At 34.3% G+C, this 21,812-nt stretch overlaps 1 protein-coding gene across 3 annotated transcripts in view; it reads right to left on the bottom strand.

The window, feature by feature from the left end:
- Positions 1 to 21,812, bottom strand: part of LOC132697193 (LIM domain only protein 3) — a 304,634-nt gene that overhangs the window by 53,210 nt on the left and 229,612 nt on the right. For all 3 annotated transcript variants that reach the window (XM_060662501.1, XM_060662499.1, XM_060662500.1), the window contains 2 exons: positions 11,537 to 11,854; positions 4,188 to 4,539 (listed from right to left, as the gene is read on the bottom strand). In XM_060662501.1, coding sequence (XP_060518484.1) covers positions 4,188 to 4,539; positions 11,537 to 11,693 — 509 coding nt within the window. In that variant the 5' untranslated portion in view covers positions 11,694 to 11,854. The remainder of the gene's footprint in view (positions 1 to 4,187; positions 4,540 to 11,536; positions 11,855 to 21,812) is intronic.

Below are 21,812 nucleotides of genomic sequence, written 5' to 3'. Positions count from 1 at the left end.
TGTTTTGGTTATTCGGTTCCCTGTCCATTACGTTATTTGACTGGATAACCCTGGTCGGTTTTCAATTTAGAATTCCTTCGGGATCTCGTGGAGGGTGTTTTATTGATTTAGTTCTTTGTGCTCGAAGGGAGAGAAGCGGTCTAATTCATAAAAAAAGGAACACAACACACTACGGCTGGGATAAATTTCGTATTTTCTTTTGAAATTTGTATTGGCGTAGCCGCTCCCTGGCGCAAAATTATATCGAAGCTGTTGTCCAATTAAACTTTAAAATTCACGCCACATCACGAGAAAGTCCACATTATGCGTCTAAAACATAAATAGTGGAAAATTACATAATTGATTTTAGTTTCCGGCTAAACTATCAGTTCATTTAAAATTGAAATCAGAATGCCAGTTAAACGTAAAAATTATTAATATCATATAAACTACAATTATACAAAGCATAGCGAACACATACATCAATGTCGCATAAAATTATCTTGGTCGAGAGTGACCACCTTCATTAAACTTTAACCTTCCACGCTAAACTCTAATTGTGGTTTTCCAGTTCTGGTAGGTGCAGCCGCTCAGTTCTTTTTGCTTTGACTAACGTCGAACGTTCAAAAGTAAAATACTTTTTTGATTGCCTTTTCGTTATTGATCCAGTTAAACCAGTTTTGGGACGATGAATAAAGTCTGTTCATCTTCATCAGACATAATGATAGTGCCAAAAATGCCAAACTTTCTTGGAAGGCCGGTCGACGAGCATTAAAGTACTACCGAGAAGGGGAAGAAGAGGTAGGTAATAGTCGTACACGTTGGAGCGGAAGATGGATTTCTAAAATAAATAAACCCTCATTGAAATTTCAGTTCTCTCGAACGTGAGGTTATCATGAGTTTGCTTTGGAGAAACGGTAAAATATCGATCCCATGATAGCAAAAACATTGACTTCGTCACACTCACACTCATCTACAGGTTTTATTATCAAAAATAGTAAATGCAGAAGTCGTAGCCTTTATTTTGATATTTTAGTTTTCAAATTTAGAAGAAAATTCAGACAGTTCCGAATCAACATTGTAATATAAGGTTTATTACACTGCAGCAACGTTTTACCTAAAACATTGTTACAAAATATGACCTTAAAAGTTAGTAGGACATCATCACACTAGAATTAGCGCTTTTAAGTTAAGATAAGATAAATTACAAAATTGGCTACCAAACTTCAATTTTGCACTTTAACACCCACAAATTGTTTGGAAAGGGCGATTGCTTGTTGAGTTTTCTCAAATAATTTGTATTTACTTCGATTGCACTTAATCGCGGTAAATTCGACCGGTTATATAAAAAGTGTTTAGAAAAGCTACATAAAACCATATCATATTTCTGGCATATAACATTTTTTGCTAACTCAAACGCTCGCGATAAAAGAAGGGAATATTTGCTGAGATAAGATTAGTTGATAAGGGTGGCCACTGGAATCGAAAGACATGACTTTGCTTTCCTAAATTTAAATTTGATGTTACTACAAAGTCACGATAAAATTTTTGTATTAGCTTTACAGGAATAATATAGCTTTAAAGAATAAGAATAAATATTAAAAATGAAATTTAAAATGAATTGTTTGGGACCCTTTCTGTATTGGAGAGGCACGAATCTGTTTTAGTTTCTTTCATTTATTCCCATTAAATTTAGTTACTTCAAATCCACGCACTGCTATTCTGTTTAGTGGTATGGCAGTGACAGATTTTTGTTGTTTTTTTTTGCTTCATATTTTAAATAATATTACTGTTTTTTTTCTCTCTGATCTTGCTTTATTTCAATTAACTTTTACTTATTTAACAATTTTCTGTCATTGTTAATTTTTGGTTATTTGTAAATAAAGTTGTTATTATTATTAGAAATAATTTAAAATTTTAGTTAATTAAACTAAAGTAAAGCACAGGATAATTATTAATTTTAGTATATATGAATATATTCATATAAAAATTAATTGCAACTATCTAATCTAAGAAGCAAGACATCTTTCAATAAATTTTCTTTTAAATTCGTCCTTTGACAATTTACAATATATTTCATTGCTGAAAATGCTCATTCAATACTCACTTATGTAATAGGTAAACCAACAATTTGTTTTGCAACGTTTTACAATTCATTTGATGACGTTTCTTTTGCTGGCCAATATTTTAAGGCGAACGTATCTCGCTTTTCACTTGCATGCTGCGAGATATTGAAGAAATATTTTTTTTTTGTTTTAAAAATTGCTCTATTTGATCTTCTTCTGTTGAAGTTGACTCTAGAGATGACTCTTCCACGAAGTTGTTAGCTTCATTTATATTTTGATCTTGATTAAATAGTGCTTTTCCCCTTTCGTTTAGGGATTCTACTATATTTGTTCAAAACCGGTTACAAATTTTACTTGTTTCCATTTTACAATTCAGCCAGGCAGAATGAACATCTCCAGTCAATAAATGTTTTCAATAATTTTGCTGTTTTTTTCGCATGATTTAAAACGTTACAGATGTCTTGTATATCTGACCAATCATTTTCGCTTAAATGTAGCTCTTCAATGCTTCCGGCCATGTATCTACAAAAGTCTTTCAATAATAAGAGTCGTTCCAACATATCATGGGTGCTGTACCATCGTGTCGCACCATCTGTAATAGATTTCTTAAGTTTCATTGTTATAATTACAGTTACAACATTTATTGTTCTGAGTCTCTTAGTCACCTTTCTAGCTATACTTATTATCGCTAGAATATCCTTTTAACTTTAACACATCATCCACGTCAAGCTGCAAAGGGGCTACAGCCGGAATTTGTAGCAATGACGCCTATGGAAGCATCTAGTAATAAATGCATCACTTCCATTTTCTTGTTCTTCATTTTCTCGAATTTCATTTTCTTGTTTACTTTCTTTTTCGTCACTAATAATATCCCGTTGCTGGTATTCTAACAAACTCACCGCTTTGAGCATATTTGCCCAATCGTCTGTTGTTATACTGAGTACTTGCTTCAGATCAACTTGATATTCTTTTAATACAGCCAATATTATTTTTGAAATGTATGAGGAAGCATGTCTTTCCTTCAAATCCCGCATCGCCAAGGTCCTTAAAACTAGACAGTTATTATTGCCAATAAATTGACCGTTGATTCCTAATATACTTCTATCAAGTCTACTTGCTCCATCAACTTTGAAAGATAATAATAACTTCCCCATTAATTCTGTCGTTTTTAACTTTTAAACTCAAAGCATTTAACGACACGGCCGTTAACTTCCTTCAACAAATCAGGAGTAATGTGAACTGAAATATTGCTTTTTTGTTTTATAACGACATCATCTAAGGTAGGTTCGATATTTAGTCGCCTTTTTTTATTTAAATAAATTTAAATAAGACATTTTCGAAACGGATTCATTTTATATCTTCCCATTCTAAAAAGGCTTAAAAATATTTTTATGAGTTTAAATTATATTATTGTTTTAAAATGTTACCTTTATATATGTATAATAACAACTTAACAAGATTAAGACACACAAACGGAATTACAATACAGACTGATACCGCCAAATTAATGTAACGAACTTGTGTAAGAAAATATTGAATTATCCCTGCATGTGCGAGCGATCACTTCACCTTCGGTTCTCCTACTTTATAGCGAAGCACTAGTGATGAGCGAGTAGATGTTCGCGAATCTTCGGTAAAGTAGTGGGAAATAGAAATGGGAGCTTCCAGGGCCGACGTGGATAGAAGACCCTTGTATCCCCGATATATCTACTAGGGGTAGGTTAAAAAATAAACCGGTTACAACCGGTAACCGAAATTATTAATTTCGTTTTCAATCATGAACGTAAAATAAAAATTACGTTTTCGTTTCCGCTTTCGTTTTATGAATTATTCGGCCAATTTCATTTTTTCGTTCTCGTTTTCGTTCCGTTCTGAGTCCCTGGTTTTAACTTAATTTTTCCTTCTTTTGCTCTTTGTAAAGTTCGAGGTAACACATACGGGTATCATTTATATTATTCGAATTACATTTTATCATTCAAGTTTGATCCTGAAAACTTGAAACGCGTTCTACAGCTTTTATCGGCGTTATACCCAACCGAAATGTCGCCAAATTACAAAGCAATAAAGTTCACTTTTTTTCCATACAAAATCGGCCACTGCCAAGGTCCGACCCTACGTTAAAAGTTTCTTTAGTAAATTTACCTCATGTAATCCTGTTTGCACAGTATCATGCCGCCCCTAGTGAAACACGACGTGCCGATATCGGCCAGCATCGCCCCGCAACATGTACACTTGAGGCATCCGTTGTGCCAGTACCGGTCCAACGCGTGCAAAAGAAAACGTTCGACGATCTTGCCGCCGCAACCCGCACATATTTTCACCGTGCCATTGTTATTGTTGTTGTTGTTCGCTATACTAGGGTTGTGGTGCTGTTGCTGGTGGTGGGGGCCGTCCGAACTTGGTGGCCCGCCTCCCCCACCTCCACTGCCGAACGCCGGGTGAGGATGGTGAGAGTGCGGGTGTTGATCGTGGTGGTGTGGCCCGCTCAGCAGACCTGAAACAGTGAGAAAGGACTCAGTGCACTAAAAAAAACTAACACGACGAGCAGGCGTTTAAAGTTAGTGACGATGTTGATTGAATAGAAAGTATCAAACGAATGAAGAAATCTTAGAGAAACAAATAGACAAAGCCAGTAAATATAGTCCTAACTCGAAACGAAACCACAATTCTTACGTTCGTTCATAAAAGAGAACAAGAAAGATACCTACATATAAAAAATGAACCTACAGGGTACTGCATTGAACTCTAACAAAAATAACAACAATCACAGTCAATATTAACCATCAAAAACTGAGTGACAACAAGAATTTAGAATAATTCGGAATATCTATTGCCAGAACGATACCCGCTAATGACAGGGCAATTAGATGTGTTAGTTATTGTTTAATATCATCGTGGATGAAATTATCGAAAACATTCGTGAGAAAAAAGGTAAAAAATGGGACATTAACAGAACTCCAAAGGAATCCGCCTGTAATCGATCAATAAGAGAGAAAAAGGAATAAATAAAATGAAAAAGGAACCAAGTAAATGTCGACATCTAAGGATTCGAGCAGAGGTGAATTAGACTCAGATTACTGATGTATTTAGACTTAAGTATAGAAAGGAGTTCTGCAAAAATTTAATAAGGATAATGAAGTAACAGGTTTTCTAAATTGTTACAACAAGCACATGTACAGAGTGAAACGTTTAAGAGGGGCCTATACTTTATCTCGAAACCTACGGGGGTTACAAAAAAAAATTATATGCAAAAGTTGTTTCTGTTAAAATGACCTTTTTTTTTCCTAATCATGGATAGTGGAAATCCGAAAAAATACGCTTAAAATAAAATTATGTCATCAATTTTGTGTTTGTGTCTCAACAGACAGATTTCTATCCATTTTTTATATGTATATTATTAAGAATATGAATATTTTTTAAAAGTTTTTTTCCATTTAAGGACCTTATTTACAAAATTCTTAAATTATAAATATAAAAGAAGTTATGTATTATAGGAAAATAATTGCCAATTAAACCACAACGGTAAGTCAGAGACCGGTACTATGTTATATAATTGACATTGCTATTAAAGTGGCTATTCGAAAATCCAGTAGTGTACAAAGTATCTCATTTAAGACAATAGAAAAATTTTACCATTGCCTAAAGAAAAAGTTAATAAGCCACCGAACAATGATGCTTTAAACATAACTGGAATACTGAAGATGATCGCTAAGAAGTTCGAAACGGTGCATCCCAGAACTATACTCATATATATAGTTGAATTTGTCTTTGAAAGGACTATCCAAAAATGCAATAAAATGTAGGTTGTTCTATTTAAAAAAATGTAACTTTGTTTTACCACCCGGCATAGAAAAAAGTGACGATTAAGAAAATTTAAAAAAAATAAAGGCCATTTTAATAAAAACAACTACCACCGTAGGTTTCGATATTGGGTATACGCCCCTGCTAAACGGACCACCCTGTACATACAATACATCAATCATGAAACAAGCATTCGAAACCAAACTACGAACTTCCAAGACGAAACAGCATAAATCCCCTTAATTCATTGCCTGCACTCATGTTCCATTATTTCAATATCAATTTTCATTTTCACTTATGAATGGCTTATCTAATTGTACAAAATAATCGACGCTAAAAGTAAAACAATGGATTTGATATGAGTTTCGAAAATTTTTGTAAGCATATCCTGAAGTAAAACTATCTTACAACCAGTTCAAAATTGAACAGAAAGAGACACAATACGTTAAATAGTAGCACCTCGACTACTTAAAAACTCAAATTTAATTCCAAAACAATTGAGCTCCTTGCTTCTCTGACCCAAATTATTATTATTTAAACTATTATAGTTATCATTAGTGTTAGTTAAAGCAACACAAAACACAATTGCAGTTTTCCTTGCCAATAACAAATGCAAATGTTTTGAGACAGTGGTCACTTCAACGTCTGTTTCTTCGAAACAGTTCCCAGGATTCTCCTGTGTAGTGTGTAGTTCAGCACCTGAATCAATTTCTTAGCCTTTCTTTCTACTTGCATCATAAAAATGCAAAATAATTTCAATGGAACGGCGGGCTGAAAATTTCGCTTATCAAAATAAATATTATTAGCTTACTGATTCCTGGGCTTTTTTGTAAAAAATATCTTTCTACATCTACAACAGCTTTTAATTGCTTTCTTCATTTTTTGCTAAAAATATTGCTTCAACTAAATGTAATTAAATTCGTGAAAAATTTAAAAAGGACACCCTGGATTTTAACTACGAATAAAAATTGATATATGAAACTTCTTACACTGAAATAGAATTATAGTAAGTTTGATACAAACATTGATTGATGTTCACGATTTTGATGAACAATCAACATAATTATATTTCATTTTCGATAAACACCCACGTTAGTCCGTGAATCATCAAGTACTTGTTTTAATTTTCATTCCAGTCAGTAGTTTCGCTCATTATCATAAATTAATTTAATTAATCAAAATTAAAAATCCTTAATGTGACGATGCACATTTACGTGGCATCCTGGAGATGGATCTGATTGGTTGCTTATTTACCACCTGCGCTTAAAATAATATTTAATATAAAAAAACAATTACTCCTCAAACCGATTTTGCGGCCGGACCCGCTCACCGGAAAACCTGCTTCCTGTTTTTAAGACTCCCTGCCGGAACTAAAAAGCCCGAAGGGATTGAAGCATGAAAATAATTTATATCACTGTGCGAAATAATGGTGATTTCCTTTTGAACTGTACGCGGCGTTCTTTTGACATTACGAGTGTACACGAAAGGTCAAATTACGGCCATTGTTGTTTGGGAGTCGACGCCATAAGCAAATCTCACCTTTAAGTTGAACTTGGGCATGATAAAATTTGCTCTAAACGCCTGATTGGTATAGTTAGGTGCATTGATATATCGATAAACGATCAACTATAACATGATTTATTTGATTTACTTAATCATGTTTCATTGCCACGTTATACAATTCATTATTATTATCTGAGCATGACAATCAACTACTCTTATTTCGTATTCCCATGGGGTAATTAATTACAATTAATTACATCACGGAAACAAATGTTAATAAATACATTAATTACAAAGTTTAAAAACGCAACCCCAAGGACGTGGGTTATGGTGGAAACAATTAAATATTAATTGAAGGCCGCTTGATATTAGATTTTTTTGTACTTTCTTCGCTATAACCATATGGCTACTAGATCATTTAAATATAGAGGCCACACACTGGTAACCCAGATACTTTGTGTATTAACTCTGGAAAATTTATGTGCATGCGCAAAACATCATTGTAGTTTGAACAAAAATCTCATAGCCATCTGAGGTGTAACAAGTTTACAGAATGAACGACCCCTATATTATCTATAACTGATAAAATATATCTTCTGATACTTAATTCGGTTAATAAAAAGAATTAAAACGTTTTAAATGAACGAATGGGAACGAAGCGAAGCTGTTGGTTAAGGGAACTTCAGAGCGAACCTCGCTCTTAGAGATTATTATTTAAGACATATATGACATTTGTGTACAAGTTATTGGGGTAAGGTTAGTTGCTTGGGTGAAAACATAGAAAACATACAGATGAACATAACCAGTGAGCCTTTGGTTTCACAAACAAAAGTACGAGAAGAAATAAAATGTGAGTTTGCGGATGATGCAGTGTCTACCCTTTCTGCAGCAACTTAGCATTGCAACCAAGACAACGGTTGAGCAAATGAAACATTATGCAGAAATTAACAAATTGATATTGAATAAAAGTAAAACTGAGATGATCGCCTTTTCAACACGGGATTTAAATAAGAGTTTATTAGTACGCTTTAATGAAAGCACAATTCAACAGAAAAGTGTTGTAAAATTCCTCGGAGTTTATGTAAACTCGAGACTCTCCTGGTTCGAACAGGTGGACCACATTCTCAGAAAACTTTCGGTTTACTGCTTTGTCATATGGAGGCTCCACCATCAGGTTTCTTTCCCCTTGTTAAAAATGTACTATTTTTCGTATGTCTATTCGTGTCTCAACTACGCCTTGGTTTGTTGGGGAGGTTCCCCACGTGCGGAGTACGTCTTTAGGATGCAGAAACGCATTTTACGGACTATACTGGTTAAGCCCTGGAATTTTTCATGTCGAAACCTATTTCCACAACACTCTTTATTGACACTTCCTAGTATGTACATGCTAAATTGTGCCACGTATGTAAAAAGTAACTCTAATCTTTATATGCCCTCAAGAAACTCAGATATTCAGTACAGTTTAAGACCGAATCGTATCATAAAAATACCTAGACATCGACTGTCTCTTACAGCAAATAGTCCCTTTGTTTTGACTGTAAAAATTTATAATAAATTGCCTATCGAACTGAAGGAGATAACTAGTCAAAATTTAAATGCACTCTTAAAGACAAATTGCTACGCCTCGCCTATTACAATATTAAGGATTTTCTTTGTTGTGATACCTTTTAATACGTATTCGTTGTTTGTTATTGTTTCTATATTTGTTATTTATCCATCAGTATTACTTATTATTATTACTATTATTAATTTCCTAATTATACTAAGATAATTTTATACTTTTACATTATACTGACAATATCCAACACTTGTAAATCAAGTCTTATGGAAATAATCTATCTATATCTATATCTTTAACATACAGAGTGTTTAACAATTAAGCAGAAAAATATTATGAAAACGGTTCATCAGGGCTCTCTTGGAATGAGCTCTTGCTCTAAATACGTGTGTGTGGAAGATTACTTGATAATTTGAGAAATTTAGGTAGAATATGTTTGTTCCTAGTTAAACCTCTATGATAAGCATTGCGAGCTGACCCTCAGAAACAACGGATGTATATCTACCAGAACCATGTTCCTTTATAGACGTCTGGTACTTAGTGATTGAATATTAATTAGGATCAACTTGCATACGGGTCGGTTGAGTCGGAGCCGGAGTCAAGACAACAATTTTCGCTCCCCTGAATAAAAATTTCATACAAAGGAGAAATATTCAATAATGAGTTTAAATTGTTAAAAGAACGGGCACATTTACAGGCATTCAGAAAATTTTCTTTCGTAATTGGGGTCTAATATGAGCGTCTGAAGATGAAACTATTTTAAAGTTCGTGTGAATTTTATGTAATGTTAGTGGAGGAAGTAATTTTTTTGACTACTTACATAGTATCAATCATGTTTGGCATTTCCTCGGCCCCGAGGTTCAATCACTCCGTTACAGTGAGAACTCCCTATAGCGAAACTCTCTATTACGAACAAAATTTGTTGTACTATTAGGTCTCTATACAAAGCTATGTATTAATCCAGTCTGCATAACGAATTTCTCACTTTCTATACCGAAAGGAAAAAGGGAACAACAGGTAACAAAATAAGGTATGTAGGTTGACTTGTAATTAATAGAGTCTCCTACCTTCTCAGAATTTCTTACCCTAATAATCTAATTACCGAGTACCTGGTCGTACTAAGTGTATTTCCCGTAATAAGCGATTATGTTAATGCCTTTATCGGGATGTATAAAAGTACACCATTGTTTCAATCAGTTCTAATTTGACTTAGTGAATACTATGAACATGGCGAGTAAACGAAAAATTTTATCTCTAGATGATAAAGTTGATTTAATTAGAGAGATAGAACGGGCGGAAAAGAAAAATGATGTGGGACGTCGATACGGACTTACACCGTCGCAAAGTTTGCTGAACATTATCGATTATCGATTTCAAGGCTTCCCAAGGATGGTTGGGGAAGTTCAGAGACATGGTATAAATTATTGACAGAAACGTCACTAGTGATTGGCTGGAGCCAAAAGTAGCAAAAAAGTACCCTGCTGACGATATTTTTAATGCTGACGAATCTGATTTTTTTACAAAATGACGCCAGATAAAACTCTTAAATTTCGAAGCGAAAAGTGTGTGGGTGGAAAACTTTCTAAAGAACGCAGTGTTAGTAGCTGCTAATCTGAGTGGGAGAGAAATAAGTAAACTAGTCGAGATTGGAAAATCAACTAACCCACGATGTTTTAAGAACATCAAGCATTTGCCGATCACTTACAAGGCAAACAAGCCTGCAGGGATGACATCACAAATTTTAAAGAAGAGATACGGTTTGCAGAATTAAAGGGGAGGAAAATATTACTTCTCTTAGATAACTGCCCTGCCCATCCCTATATTCCAAATCTACGGAATATTGAATTGGCATTTCTTCCAGCCAAAACAACAAGTGTATTACAGCCGATGGACCAGAGCATAATAAAAAATCTTAAGAGTCGATACAGGAAAAACACTTTAATGGAAATGATCGAGTCCAAAGACAAATTTTCCATTAATAATGCAGTCAACTTTATTAGCAAAGCTTGGAAGATGTGACAGCGGAAAAAATTCAACACTTCTATCGTCATGTAGGACTTATTACTGAGACAGAATGCGCATAGGACTTGGAAGATGATTAGCCACTAAACTTGTGGATAAAGCAGTTTCAAACAACAATTACGTTTACAAGTGAGGAGTTGCAAGATTTTATGGTGAATTTTTATGGGACACTTGCAAGCTTTTTACGATTTCCCGTGTCAAAGCATGGCGTGGTTTTCAATTGATGGAATACCAGCCCTTTGGTCGGGTAGTGCGAAAATTGTTCCTAATACTACCCATGTTGCCAAATATTAAGCCACGACCGCACTGTGACAATATCAAGGCAACTGCAAATATTTTTTTGTGAAGTAATTCACTCAGTTTCGGGCCAGCGCTAAAATCACGAAATGATGTTTTTTTAGTAGCTTATCCTTTGAACATAAAGTATTGTGTAAGTTAAATATCAAGTTCAAAGGCCTAAAGTTTGGAGTTTTGCAGTATCGGAAATAGTTGCCAAACCCGACAAGGCGACGATCGATCAGCAATCATTCTGGACGAACGGTTGACTGATTCGTACGTAATTCGTTCGTACCTTGATCGCCGGGATCAAAAATTTGCGTGTGTATACCTATCGATCCGATTGCGTGTCCATTCGCTGGATGCATACGACTAATGGGCCCCGGAGGTCCACCTGTGTGTCCGTGATAATTGTTGTTATCGGGCGAAGGGGGATGCGGTGACGTCAGCTCGGCCGGGCCACCATACGGATGATAATGCGGATTCATCGTGGCTAATGCACTGGCGGCCAGCTTGAACGGGTTGGGCGCGCTTGCGTACGCGCCGTACTTCTGGAATAAAATCGTTTGGGGGGATCGGAGCCACTCACTCGGCCTCAACTGGTAACTGATACGTGTGGTCGGCCCCCCTTGCTAGTGGACGCGACTATCTGGAAAAGACAAAATATTCGAAATTATATCAATTCCTTTTTCTATTTTTTCAGATTTATTTATGTAGACCGTAGAAATTTTCATAACAACCGGATTCTAAGTATCCAGGTAGGTAATCCTATTGAATATGTTTGGCACCAACTGAAATCTGCCATTCGTCATAACAATGTTTTTCCCCCTGTTAACTCCAATGTCCTCAAACTTATAGAAACCGAAGTTTTTAACATCCCTCCACATCCAACATCCCTGGACAAATTCTGCTAAACATATAGAAAAAGCAGAACAATCGTATATCCATATTGCAAATATATATTGTTTAGTATCTTTCCTAACAAAACCCCAAATAATTAAATTCTAAGCAAAGTACGGGCCTGTTCGGCCATATTTCATTCTTATAGAGTCTTTCGTTAATTCGTATCAGTTAGTCACTTTCTTATATCTATGAACAGACTTTACGATTTGCCATGGGATAGTCAGTCATATTTTACCTCGTAAACTAAGAATGGCAAAACCCATCCATTTAGCGGCCTGGGTTCTACCTTTGTCTATTACGCCTCGGTGTCGTACACTCGATATAGATAGCTCTAATTACCGTATAATTACAATATTTTCTACTACGAAACAGGGTCGCATTTTTGAAAAACTGCTGCCGAAATTGGAAAGGCCCTCTTTAAGTATTATCATTGAGGGCGAAAGCGTACCAAATGCGTCGAGAAGAAATGATGAATTGGCTGCGCAGTAAGCGGAAAATTATTAAAAATTACAAAACAAAACTTGCCGTATGGTACAGTTGAAGTAATTGATGAAACGGGTCATCAGGTTTGAAGATTGCCTCCTAACCATTAAATATTTAATGCCATAGAATTGGTGTGAGCTCAGTGCAAAATATTTTTTAAGACAGTTCCAGACAGTTCCAAAGAAAATTGGATCAGTTGTATAACACATAGTGAAAACATAATAAAAGAATACTAAGAAAAGGAGAATACACTTGATATAACGGTATCACCACACAGCAAGATTCTGCCTGGCATTTTATTGCGGACTATGCCACGACAAATCGTACCGACTATATTTTAATTATAACAATAAAGGACTCGTCGGTTTATCTGTCGGTTATAGGGCCATCCACGTTTGTGGCGTCTTCAGTTATATCAGTGGCACTTGGACCAGGTCAAAGATGGGGATACTGTACTAATGAACAAACACGAATGCAGAGTTACTGACCTGTGGTTGTCAGTTGTTGCCTCAAACCCAATTGGGTCTCACAACAACAACAAATGTGCAGTTGGTTAAATACGTAAGAGATTCTGCAGTCGTCCTTGCTTATTTGTCATGCTCTCAATGGTTGAATTGGTTATGTGTCACTGCTGAAGATCCATTAATCAAGTGTGCCACGAACACTTTATATGGGTATATTTTAAAATATGCAACTACATTTATATTTATCTATTGACTCTTACGAGTCTCGACACTAACAGATTTGGCAACAATAAGCCAAATAAGCAGGTCAGGTTTTTGAAAATTAATAGTAATTTTGTATTACTAATAAGTTATAACGCCATTCTTCATTATTACTTAAATATATAATAATGTCGATATTTATGTTGTATACAAACAATACATAGTATTTATTACGACTCCGAAAATAATGACATTGAGTAGAAAAAGCTTGAAAATATTTTATTTTAAAATTAACTGTTTCCTAAACCGGTACATTTAACCACACTTATCACGGAAAATAAAAGACTCAAAGTTTAAAGCTTTCCATTAGCCGTAACAGTGGCCGGCCGTATTTTATCCGGTTTACGACTTATTTTAACTAAACAAAATTTTTATGTTTTTTTCTGCCCGGGTTTGCCGAACTACCCGCCGCTCTTAAATTGAGTTGTAAAATCTGTAATAAAAGTGGATAACTGCCCCCTCCGAACTAATCGGATTAATTAAATAATATAATAAAAAAAGGCGGGGATTTAATTAGTTTTTGTACGGGCAATTAAGTTGGTCGACGGGCACTCGTATCTATTTTTACTAATTAACTTCTCCTTGGAATCTATTTAAAACGAGCGGCCTAATTAGACTCCGGACCAGATGAGAAAGATTGCAGCCCAATTACGTGGGATCATTAAGGAAATAATTGGCTAAAACTTCGTCCACAATGTGGGCTCAGACTTAAGAGACACCTGTCTAATATCACCTAAAGCTTCTCACTCGTCTGGGCCTAGCTTGTTAAAAAACCAATTTATTTTTTAACGAGTTTAATATTGCCCATGCGTCGCGTAGTTTTTGCCAAAATCGTGAATACCAATCAATACATATCTCATTTAAAAAAATTATAGATTGAGTTCAGAGTACAGAGTAAGTAAATAGTAAAGACGTAAGCGTAATTATAGTCAGATCTAGGTCGCAAGCAAATACATATATATTTTCGACCTGCTATTGGTTTTTCAACAATTCTGCAACCACGAAAGCCAGTAACATAGTGGTGGTCTAGCTTTATCGGGACAGAAAAACACAATTTTACTACTAAAAGAATTCTTTACTTAAACAAATCCACTACAGACACTAATTGCTAATGCTTTGTTGTTTCCGAGATTGTTTCTCTGCGGTTGTAGTTATTATTTGGGGAATAATCGTTAGTTTATAGAACTATATTGGGAACTGAGAAATATATAATACTTATAATAATTATAATAATAATCACTTTATTGAAACGTAAAGTTACGAAATGCGAATCTAACTTGACCCTAACATACTCCACAAAAGTGATTAGACGATCCTACAAGTCTTATTAAACTTAAAACTACTAAATGATGTTCCATGCTGTGCGATACTATTTGTTATGAATACTTTTAATCCAGATTGGGGGCATCATCATCATCGTTATCAAACTTTGGTTGCCGTCAGGCTATGGTCTAAATTTTTAAAATATTTAACTGTGTTAACCAAACAAGCTCTGTAAGCTTACTTTTTGCAGGTGCATCCAAACATACTTGTATGATACAAATATGTCCTTTTAGATTACTACTAACAATACTCGTATATTTTCCTTAATAGGTGGTAAATTCTAATTATTTAAAACTACTGAACCTAGATGTTCCTAAAACCCCAAAATAAATGGTAGTGATATATCCTCAGATATATCATGAAAAATATTAAATTTGTAGATTCTAGTGTCTTTACGATCACTTATTTTCTGATCTTATATACGAGATGTGTTCAAAAAGTAAGGTGTCTTTTCAATTTTATCAAAAAGCATTTATTTATTTATCGAAATGAATGTTGTCCCATTCAAAGTAATCCCCATCAGATATTATAATACGCAGGTGCCGACTTTTTTTCAAGCACTTCTGGTATAGCCTTGCGTTCTTCCAGCGATTTTTTCTTTATCTCTTCAATCGTTCCAAACCACCTTCTTTTCATGGGTTTCGTGAGTTTTGGGAACAGAAAAAAGTGGCAAGGTGAATCAAGGCAATTGTGGTTTTGTTTTTGGCCAAAAAGTTAGACCCAAGCAATATTCAGTGAGCAGGTGCACTATCGTGATGCAAAATCCATGAATTTTCTTCGTATTACTTTTCGCAAACGGCGCATTCATTGACGGTACGACCTTGTGGTAAGAACTCTTGATGTACTACGCCACGTTAATCAAAGAAAACAGTAAGCAAAAACATTTCCAGAGCGAGGTTCGTCATCGGCGTCTTCTCGGCCGTCTTGGAACAGCTTGTACCGCTTATAAACATTTTTTGTGCTCTAAGTAGCCGTTGTCAATATTCCAAGTGTTTGGCAGCACTGTATTCCATTTTTACATAAAATATTATGTTAATTCTTTGTTTCATTTTTTTGACAGCAGAAAATCGCTGAGCACACAAAACACGTTTAACGCTTCTGTCTCACAAAAAAAAAAGAAAACGTGCAAACTGGCTGAAACTGGGAACATATATTAGGGACATGTGAACCAATAAAACAAAAAAATATATCGAAGATTGAATGTACGTAGCCCGTCCAATTGCAAAAGTCAACTTACTTTTTGAACGCACCTCGTAATGAATTGTGGACCGATTTTACCCTAAAATACCAATTCACATATAGCCCGTGACAGTGTTTAATAAAGCCGACGCTTTAAAGTGACACTGTACCAACGATTATTGAACGCAGGTATTTTAGAATAGGAAGGAGAAAACAGTAGAACAAAGTGGCAGCAACGTACAAAGAGAGGGCAAAAAAAAAAGTGAAGTAATTGGAAGTCGTGTAATCAACATATCCGAAAGAGCAATAAGCAAAGCATGTTCCTAATTAAATTTTGATTTGGTTTTTGCCTAATGACTGGAATAGAAAGGGGTGCCGACCTGCAACTGTAAATTTATGTAATCAATTGGTTCGAAAATATAATAAGTAATGCGTTCTTATATTGGGGGTTTTCATTTTTAAAAATTAAGTCCTAATTTATCACGGGAAATGAACAGTATTATTAGTGCGTTCGTTGTTTTATGCGGGAAGATATTTATACTCCTAGACCGAGGTCTATAGAAAACAGTTTTTAATTACTTCATAGGTACAAAGAGCAAATGACACACTGCATGACGACATATTACTATTTTTAAAGAATGTTATAACAAAAAAGTGAGCTTTTAAAAGTTGCAAAACCATTGAGCATAAAAAGTGTGTTTGTAAGTCGTTAGTAATGGTACCAACTAAAATTAAGCATTAGGTCCCAAAATTCTTCTCTCACTGGAAGCGCTAATGTTGCAGATTTAATAAATAAAAGTGGTAATAAGATGTCACCGGATATGTGGAAAAATTCGGTAAAGGAGGTTTTTTCATAGCTATTTATTAAGCTATTATTGGTAAACCTATTTAACAGTCAATAGATTTCTAGAAAACTAAATAAATAATTGGAAAAATAATTTAAAGCTAAAAAAGGAGAAGAAGTGATGCATTTTACAGACTTGTAAGATACAAATGTTAAAAAACAAAAACAAAAAAAATTGAAAAAATACTCAAGGATTTTCAATTTATTAATAATTAACAGTAGTTTAAAGCACGATTAAAATCATGATTTAAATCAAACTCCTATTTTTTTATAGCTTTTTCATTGAGAAACACAAAAAGCACAACGTAAAAATATTATAACAAATAAAAACTAAAACACAAATCTTTAAAAAAATAAGACAAATAACATAATTATATACACTTTATGGTTACGCATTTTCCTTGTACAGTTTGAACAAAAATTATAATTTTCCCCTGTATCTTTTTGTGATGTCCACCACTATATTCCATTTACGTTTTTTATACATAAGTTTTTTAAATGGGCAAATGCGGGCATTCAACTTTATTCAACTTTTATTAGTCCAGTGTTTCCATATAAATTATTAATTATACCTAAAGACAGATTCTTTCCTTCGTGTGTTAATCCATATTTTTGCTTTTGAGGGTTCAACATATAGACTATAAAATGATATGGAGTGAGTGCCTATTTATATCGATCCTGATTTTTTTGGTATTTTTGATAAAGATAATTCTACAACATTGTCGAAGATATATTGTAAATGTTTCTACTGCTCTACAGCATCTGGGAATGCAAAATATCAAGAGCAACTGATATTAGTTTAAAAATGGTTAACCTTTTGGTAAATGGTCGAATCAATTTTTGTTCATCAGATATTTTTAATATCATATATGCCCCCAGTGAGAGACCTACACCTTTAAACAATCAGCAACGCTATTCCATCGCACATCACTTGCAAGAACTAAAACGTTGCCTCCTGCTGGACTGAATTTCGCTCTAGCTATATGGTTATACAATTTGGACTATATGTTCTTTGACTTCTGGTATTTGTAAGTCTTTGCTCAGTAAATTCAAAATATGTGCAGAGCAGCATTAGGGCCATATTTGCTGCGTTACCTCTCACAAAATTAGGTCACAAACCACTTCAGTCAAATATTGTGACAAAAAAAAAACGGGAAACACATATTCTTATGAAATTAAAAAAAAGTCAATTAAAATGACTTTTTTTTTAAATCAATGTTTTTTGATTTTTTAAATAAAAATCAAAGTTTTCCCAACACTGATAATTAATGGCTCGGAGTTAATAAAGAATTAAAAAAAAACTCCTATACAGGATGTTATTGAAGACAATTTATAATTTAATAACTGAAACTTAGGATCGAGAGACACATGTGAAAAAAGTTGTTATAATGATTGCTGCTCGGTATTCCAGAAGAAACGCTCCAAAGTACAAAACACTTGCAGGCATGCCATATCTACAGTTTTTGTTTTGTTAAACTTTTGCCTTTTATTACATTAATAATACTCAGTATTCTTCATTGCTTTCCAAAGTCCGACCCTGCACTACATCTTTACAGTACGTTAATTGTTACACTTTCTTCTACACAATATGAGGCAAAACCATTTATCTTTGAAATCACCATATCAAGAAATACCCAGCAACAGACTCTCAGTTGATACATATCCATCGCAACCACAGCGAAATAAAGCCGACCGGGAATAAATTATATAACGAGGGCTAGAAGGAGGGGGGAGGGGGTTTCTAATTGTTCATTATATGGTTCCTCCTAAATTCACTTTTAATGAAAATTAATTCTCTATTTGATTACGGGACGAAGAAGATCTCGCGCCAAGTTCTGGCACGGCAACGGCAAGCGATTGTTTTCGAATAACGAGAAAGCGGCTAAACTTAATAAATTAATCCGCTTTATAAAATAAAATAGCACTTAAATTAGTTTTTGAAAGGATATTACTTCGCCGTTTTATATATACATTTTCCAAAAAGGAAAGAGATTATAATATTTAATTACAAGGGAACCAATTTAAAAGTTTCCAAGCAAATATTCGTTTACCGGGGAGGAGGTGCGCCCGTATTAAAAAATTAATTAGTTTTCGTAACTCATTAACCGTATTGGGCCGGACGAATAACGACGAGGCAAGCGGTACGTATTTATTTATTTACTTGTAATTTTATAAATATCCGAATAGACTGCTTTCAGTAGTCGATTTCCATCATTAATAATCCGTTTGAGAGGTCAATTTTGTTCCTGATAGGAGTTTAATCAAAGGACTTAATAAATTCGAAGATCTGAAGGGTTGACTTTGATCGTTCCGGCGTATTTGCCTCGATAATTAGCGAGGAATAAAAATAAATTTCGCGGTGTAGAGGCGGCAGCAAAGCAAAATCGGTAATTATCCACGTAGGACGTCACTTCCGCTCAAGCCCCGGCCGCTGCAGATTAAACAAAAAAATTATTATGTTTTAGTTGACAACTTATGCGCTACGATTGACGTTAAATGTCGCATTAAAAGTTCCCAAAACCAAAAAAAGAAACTAGAATTTAGAGGTGGGCGAGACCCTGGGAAAGGACCCTCCTTCAAAATCGTTGTGATTCGATTTTATTAACTTTTTTTGTTGGATAGGTCTCTGAAAAATTCACTAATCCCTTGTTTTGCTTATTGCTTCAACTTAAAGTCATGGCCAACTGAAACTATTTAACAAAAGAGAGAGAAGAGATTAAAAAAAAAAGGGAGTACTTAGAATTAAACTATACCAATTTAAGGCTGTAGGGATTTCTTGAAGAATAAAGTGTCAACGAATTCTTATTCAGGGCTACATAAACTAACTAACCTAAACTGATTCCGGGAGACAAACACTATACAGGACTGAGTAATGCCTTTTTTTTTAAATCCCTAATAGTACTTCCCTCTTCTCTCTCTTGTTAAATAGTCTCACTTGGCCATGATTTTAAGTTGAAGCAACAAGTACAATAAGATTTGGTGCATTTTTCAGAGACCTATCCAACAAAAAAAAACTATCAAAATCGATCCATAAACAACACTGTATATAGAGATTTGCGCAATTTCAAAGCATCGTAGTTCTGAATGTTTGCAGCCGATTCTGTTTATCAGGACTTTCACATACATTTACAAGCAGAGTGACATGGTCCAAGTCCAAGAAAACTGTTTGTTGTAAACAACCATCATAGTAGTTTTTATACAAGGCATGATTCGCAAATGTATGGTGGCCAAAAATAAAACCTTATAATCTTTGGTAAATTTTAATGGGTGTTCTTCTCTATGCTAAAGGTTTTATATCGAACGCTTCATCGAGAAGTCTGTTAATATAATACAATATGTTCAGCATCAAAAATTATTTTCAAATTTTCTAGATATTTATCCTCAAATCGAAGGAGATAAAAACATGTGAAATTGCCCAGATGTCCACAATCTGACGGCTCTTCCCAAAAATTAGATGTTCCAGTAGTGGAGGGTCCTGTAAGAAACATAATTCTAGATTCGTCTTGCAATTTTCAACAAATACTACTATTGTATTTTTTTTTAAATGGGTCAGATATTTTAAAATTTATAAAAAACATTACAATAACACTTTCACAACACCTACCCTACAGCTATTATAAACCCATTCAATTGCCAAAATTCTAAAAGGCTCAATAAATAAATGGATAGATACTTTATTTAGTAACTAACAGGAATTAAAAAAAAAAACAAAACACAATATTCAAAATTAATGGTTCAAAGAGTTATTACAGAATTTCAAAAAATACTTTTATAACTTGAGCAGCAAATTGTTTACTTGTCTCTGTTCCTTCCCCACTCGAAAAATTAAATACAACCAGTAATGATGGTTTTACTGGCCATAAAAATTTAGAGAAGCAATTTTATTTGGGACCTAGCTTATAACTCACGACGAAGAATTAAACGGGTGTCTTATCATCATTTCGATACCCAGATTATGAAAAATAATATTTTTATCGTCCAGGAAAATTTTAAATGTTTCCGCATAATGCCGATCTTAACAGTTTTTTACTGTTTACAATTATTTTTGCCAATACATGCTTCAGTAATGATATACCACATATAAACTGAGTTTAAGTTGAGCTGCTATTTCTCTTAACTTAGTATTTTTGAGGTTATTGTACTATGCGACAAGTTTTATAAACGACACTTACGTCAATTTTTTTTTAGGCCGTCAAGACAAAAATTATGTTTTAACAAATTAAAAAAATATTTTTTGATTAATTAACAATTTTGTATATACAGAATTGTTGTAATTAAGAACAAATTAACTTTATTGGCGAGTGATATGCCATGTAAAATTAAATTGAAAGTCCCCAATGCCTAAACACGACGTGCGCTCTCTTGTAAGTATGGGGTTCAGTTTCCTAGTCGGGTAAAAGTGAAAGGGGAGGGTGAGTATTAAAACGATGGGATTCTTTTTCCTTTGGTTGGGTATTTGCCGAAGTTATAGACCGTATAATTTGGGTCAACTTAATAACAGCCGACCGGTTTACCTAGAATTTTAAAACCAATTTTAAATGTCAAGTTTTCCTTATTGCTATTTCATTTGTCCTGGGTTCCCATCGCGCTTAAAAGCAGTGTCGTAGAAATTAGAATATTTCTTTTTATCTTGTTGAACTTGAAGCTGCTGTCGACACAACAAATATCATAGAAATATTACAATTACATCATTCATTAATAACTTCGCACTGCTATTCTTAGCACATACATTTACAATCGAGTTTAGATTATACTTAGCAAGTCAACTAACTTTGATCCTTTAAAGACTGAATAAAAGTACGTATAAGGTTGTTCGGAAAGTCATTTCGTTTTTTCCCGTCAGAGGACTTAATTACGTTTTTTCGAAACCAACTTCACACTTAAGCCGCATAACCATTATATGTCTTGAGAGCTGATATTGCAAGGCTTGTGTGTGAAAAAGTTCTATTAATTCTACGCAGTAGTTTTTGGTTGGTGCCCTTTTAAATATGGAGAGCAATAAGCAGCATTTTCGTCATATTTTACTTTTTTACTTCAAAAAAAGGTAAAAATGCTGTCCAAGCGAGAAAAAAATTGACGGATGTGTATGGAGAAGGCGTGTTAACAGTACGCCAGTGCCAGAACTGGTTTGCAAAATTTCGATCCGGCAA

Source organism: Cylas formicarius, unplaced genomic scaffold (assembly GCF_029955315.1).
Source record: "Cylas formicarius isolate icCylForm1 unplaced genomic scaffold, icCylForm1.1 PGA_scaffold_1__22_contigs__length_36826433, whole genome shotgun sequence".
Classification (NCBI taxonomy): Eukaryota; Metazoa; Arthropoda; class Insecta; order Coleoptera; family Brentidae; genus Cylas; species Cylas formicarius.
Note: the sequence above shows the minus strand (reverse complement) of the source record. Positions and strands in the feature narration are given on the sequence as shown.